Source organism: Penaeus vannamei, chromosome 17, assembly GCF_042767895.1.
Source record: "Penaeus vannamei isolate JL-2024 chromosome 17, ASM4276789v1, whole genome shotgun sequence".
Taxonomy (NCBI): Eukaryota; Metazoa; Arthropoda; class Malacostraca; order Decapoda; family Penaeidae; genus Penaeus; species Penaeus vannamei.
In genome coordinates, this window is record NC_091565.1 from 29,700,410 (window position 1) to 29,705,409 (window position 5,000).

At 37.3% G+C, this 5,000-nt stretch overlaps 2 protein-coding genes across 2 annotated transcripts in view; both read left to right on the forward strand.

Moving 5' to 3' along the window:
• Positions 1-4,347: 4,347 nt before the first annotated feature.
• Positions 4,348-5,000, forward strand: part of LOC113804076 (achaete-scute homolog 1) — a gene marked incomplete at its 3' end in the record, with an annotated part of 13,021 nt that continues 12,368 nt past the window's right edge. Inside the window, exon 1 of the mRNA XM_070132516.1 lies at positions 4,348-4,598. The remainder of the gene's footprint in view (positions 4,599-5,000) is intronic.
• The window catches only part of LOC138864662 (uncharacterized), a 3,701-nt gene continuing 3,474 nt past the window's right edge, over positions 4,774-5,000 (forward strand). The window contains exon 1 of the mRNA XM_070132514.1: positions 4,774-4,784. Within this exon, the coding sequence (XP_069988615.1) occupies positions 4,774-4,784 (11 nt within the window). The remainder of the gene's footprint in view (positions 4,785-5,000) is intronic.

Here is a 5,000-nt window from a genome sequence, read left to right on the forward strand (position 1 = left end):
TTTGTTTCCTTTTGTCTGAAAGGAAAAAAAGATATCAAACACAAAATTAGATACATCAGTCCATGAAACCTCTTTTTTTAAAGCACGCTGTATGGGTGTTTCCCAGTGATTCAGAATTTATTGCACTTTTTTCCCGATGAGAATCACCGCCTCACTTTTTCATTTCTTTATTTATTGTTTTCTCCATCTATGTCCTGTCGTGGAATGCGGTGAAATGAATCTTGCATTTGATTTGCATTTGGTTCTTGTAATGACAAGAATAAATGATAGTGAATATAACTATGAATTATAATGATAATAATAACGATACTAATAATAAGGAAATGATGGTAACGTACTGAACCGTCCATAGCCACAGGGAACAATAGCAGTAGCCCACTATCTAAGGGGCGTATTTTCGTAAGGACCCCATGCCTCCGGGGGTCCCTGGGGGGCTGGAGGACCCCAAGTGGTTTTAAACTTTTATCATGATGAGTCTACAGACAATTACCTCCCCTTTACAGAGGAAGGAATCTGAAGTCAAATGTTACCTCGGGCCCTCAGGAGGCTAGGAACGCCTCTGAAAACAAAAATATCAGTGGCATCAAAAGTCTAGAAGAACACGCCCCGTTTCCCAAAGCATTCCCAGCGTGTATCTTCCTTTCATTTTTTTTTTTTTTTTTGGGGGGGGGGGTGCACTACAAAAGAATTTCTGTCTTTGAGTTTAATTACTACGCGTGTTCGTTGATATATCCGGGACAAGATAAGATTGTGTCCACATGCATGCAGGAAGTATGCTCATAGTTTAATGTATGTGCAATGATACATTAGCTCTGTAGTACAGATTTGATTACTGAGAAAAGGCAACAGAATTCTCATTCGCGGAAGAAATGTAAACCATTCGATGCCTAGACGATCTAATAAATCCAGGTCGTGATAGTAAAAATTACATATAATTTTGAGTGTCATTATCATCACTGCAACTATCATTATCCACTTTATCACCATTATCAGTATAATTTCCACCACCATCTACATTATCAGTACCGCTACCACAGCAATATTTTCATTACCATCACAACCACTATCATCATACAAATTATCCTCCACCTCCTCCTCACTATATGTATAACTGCAAATAAAGTTATAAATGAGGATGCTGTTATCATGACTGAAATTGGGTATGGAGAGATAACTGATTAGCCGATCAGTTCAGCTTTTTGAAATGACGGCGATATGGGGTATAAATTGCTCGTGCTTGTGCTTATATTATACGTGAATCTTTTCTGCATGCGGTGCCTCGTCAGACTTTACTTCCCTGAAAAAAAAACCAGAATATTGTAACGTCTTTTTCAATAACTGAAGAAATATCGATCTCGTTATGCTATCTGGTGTTTTAAAGAATGTGTTGCAATTATATATTTGATTGATTGCTTAGCGACAACACGTGCAATCATCCCAGCAGCCACTCCCAGAGGGGATGGGCCGCATGCGTGTTAGTGATTTCTCGGGAAAAGGAGTCATTTTTCGGTATCAATTTCGGGCCCGAGAAGTCACAAAAATGGATATTTTTTTTTCTCCCAGGAAAATCAAGAAAAAGGGGGTCCGTCTTGGTCAACGGCACTATGCTTTGGACATGTTGGATATTTTCATCACCCTGATTACAATTTTGATGCATTCAGTTTCATCACTGGTTACATCCAAAGTCAACAGAAATTATTGAAATTTCTCATTTGCTTCTCCTGCCTTTAAATCCAATAGCCATGTCCTTCCCGTAACTATGAGATTAGAAATTCTGCAGTTCCTGGAGCAGCAGAAGCCCTTTCTGTGTCTTGCCCTATGATTTTGTTGACTGAATATTTGTTTTATTGCACTGTACCCTGGAAATGGGAGGCTCTCTTCTTTTTCAGTCCTGAGATAGGGTATGATATTTTTATCAAGCCTGAGGAAAGGGAGTGAAAAAAAACTGAAAAAGCCCGCGAAGGACCTGATAAAAGGGTTAAAAAATTATAGCTCTTCCTGAGATCGTTTTTTTAGGTGGTTAATAAGCCCCTGGAATGGCAGAGGGGGGGGGGGGTAGGCAATTCTATGATACAAGTAGGAGCAGGCAGAGCTCGGATAATTAACGATAATGATAATGCCATTTATCAGTGAAATTTTCATAAAAACGAATTGCCATACATTTACCAGTATATAAAAAAAGAACAAAGCAAATGACTGTAAAATCATATACTCTCTTATTAAAGACATTGACACCCTCATTTTTTTTTCTCTCACATTTCGAACTCGAAAGAAGTTCATGAAGATAAAACGCTTTAGTAGGACTACAAACAAATCCTCACAATCCTTGCCAACTTCCGAAAATGGCTGCACTGTGACCTACTAACATGTATCTGAGTATTGCAAAAGGTTATTGTAACGAAAAACGACAAAAAATATCGTTTTAAAGTTACATTCATTTATGTCAGACCTGTCACTTTTATCAACACTGCATAATTGTATTATTATTGCCATTATGGTCATATGTTTATGATTACTATCTTCATTATCATTATCATAATTTTCATTATTGTTTTTTTTATCACTATTATTATTATCACTATTATTATTATTATCATCATCATCATCATCATCATCATTATTGTTATTATTACTATTAATGCTATCATTATAGTTATTATTATTATTATTACTACGATTATTACCATTATCATTATCATTACTACGATTACTACGTATTACTACGATTATATTTACTACGATTTATTAACATTATCATTATTATTATTATTATCACTGATGTTACTATTACTACTACTACTAATAATAACAATATCATTATTATTAGTAGTAGTGTTACTACTCGCATTATCATTATTGTTGTTGTTGCTGTTATTGTTATTATCATCATTGCCCTTTTTATTATTATTATCATTATATTCATTATAATTTTTATTATTATTATTATATTCATTATAATTTTTATTATTATCATTATTTTATTGTTATAATTATCATTATTCTATTATTATTATCATTATTATAATTGTTATCAATAGTCATTATTGTTATCATCATAATCATTACTAATATTGCTATCATCATTATCATTATCATAATTATCACTATTATTGTCAATATCATTATTATTATAATCATTATTATAGTCGATATTATTATTATAATCATTATTATTATTGCTATTATCATTATCATAAATATAATTAACATTATCTATGTAATATCTATTATCCTTATCATCATCGTCAGCATTATTGCTGTCATCATTATTACATGTATCATTATCATTATTACCTCCACTTTATCATCAGATTTTAAAAAATCATATTTAGATGGTTTAATTTCTCTCATATATCCTATACATTCAGTGCCTCTTCTTCATCTAAATTTTTTTTAACAATAAATAATGAAACTGATGTCTAAAATCCAACTTGATTCTTCCATTGACCATATCAAATCATTAATCAGCATGGATGAAACTATCAATAATCCAATTTCATTCTTTAACTACTGTTATCAAAATCATTCTTCTATGTGATTGTGTAAAGCTCCATTAGAGTAAGGTTACCACTATCATGAAAATATTGACTGTACATCGCATGCGGGTTCCGTTGCGTACATACCTGTAAGCGTTCTCATGCACACACACACACACACACACACACACACACACACACACACACACACACACACACACACACACACACACACACACACACACACACACACACACACACACTTATCTATATATCATTATTTGTATCATCTCCTTATGTATGTACGCTTTAGATTTCATCATCGTAATAAACATTCGGTCTGAAAAGAAAGAGAAATACCATTTGCAGGTGCGGGTAGCTGGCAAAAAGAAATCAAACTGCTAAAGAAAAAATGAAATGGATAAATGACAAAAAATATGTTGTATTCCTAAATTTTGAAAATGGAGATGAAACTCACGATATATGTGAAATTAATCGCACAAAAACAGGCATTTCTGTTACAAACTGGTACATAAATCATGCAGCACGAGGGCGGAAGGGGGGGAAGGGGGGGGGGGGGAGTATAGGGTGCCACAGTGGAGGGGGGGGGTCAATAGATGTAGGTGAGAGGGAGGAGGAGGGGAAGGGGAAGGGGAGGGTGCCACCCAGAGGGTGGGGGTCAATATATGTAGGTGAGAGGGAGGAGGAGGGGAAGGGGAAGGGGAGGGTGCCACCCAGAAGGTAGGCGCCCAGTGGGTGTCTAGGGGCCGGGGTGGGGGAAGAGGCGCCGCCATCATTAGCGCGAGGCAGGTGAGAGAGGGCTCAATGCTGCGGGTCACCTCAGATCCCTCGTCAGATAACAGCACTGGCTTCTCTTTTGTTCTTGCTTTTGCCGCGTCGTCCACGCAGTCTCCCTGCCTCTCCCTTCGAAGAAAAACGCTACGACGAGGGGGGAAGTAAGAAAGAAAAGGTGGAAGAGGAAGAGCAAGAAAAAAGGAGGAAGAGAAGAGATCAGAAGGCCCCCTCGAACTCACGACATGACCGGACGTGGACTTGATAGTATCTTGCTCGAGGCTGAGAGGCGGTGGGCACGTGCTCAGTCCACCGTCTGCGTCCGCTGAGGTAAGTGCTGATGCTGCGTTGCCTCTGAGGCTGAGTTTGTGAGAAGGGACTCGCGTTGGGTCTTCAGAGGGCTGTGCTAATTTAGAACGATTTAACATTATGTGCTGGCTTGGTGCTCACGATATGGTGATTTGTGGCCTGTGATGATTGAGCTGATTCTTAATTCTCTAGCGCAATGATGCTGCGGTGAGTGGTTGCTATGTTGCTAGAATTTTGGTGATGACGTCTGCAAAAGGCTAAGGGAGAAAGGGTGTGCAATCAGTGCAATCCAGAAAGGGGGCGTGTGACCCAGTGCTTTCATGTAGAATTAATACATATATCTATTTAATTATTCACAACATACGAATGTACATACATAGACAAATGCACACATACACAAACATACACACACACACACACACA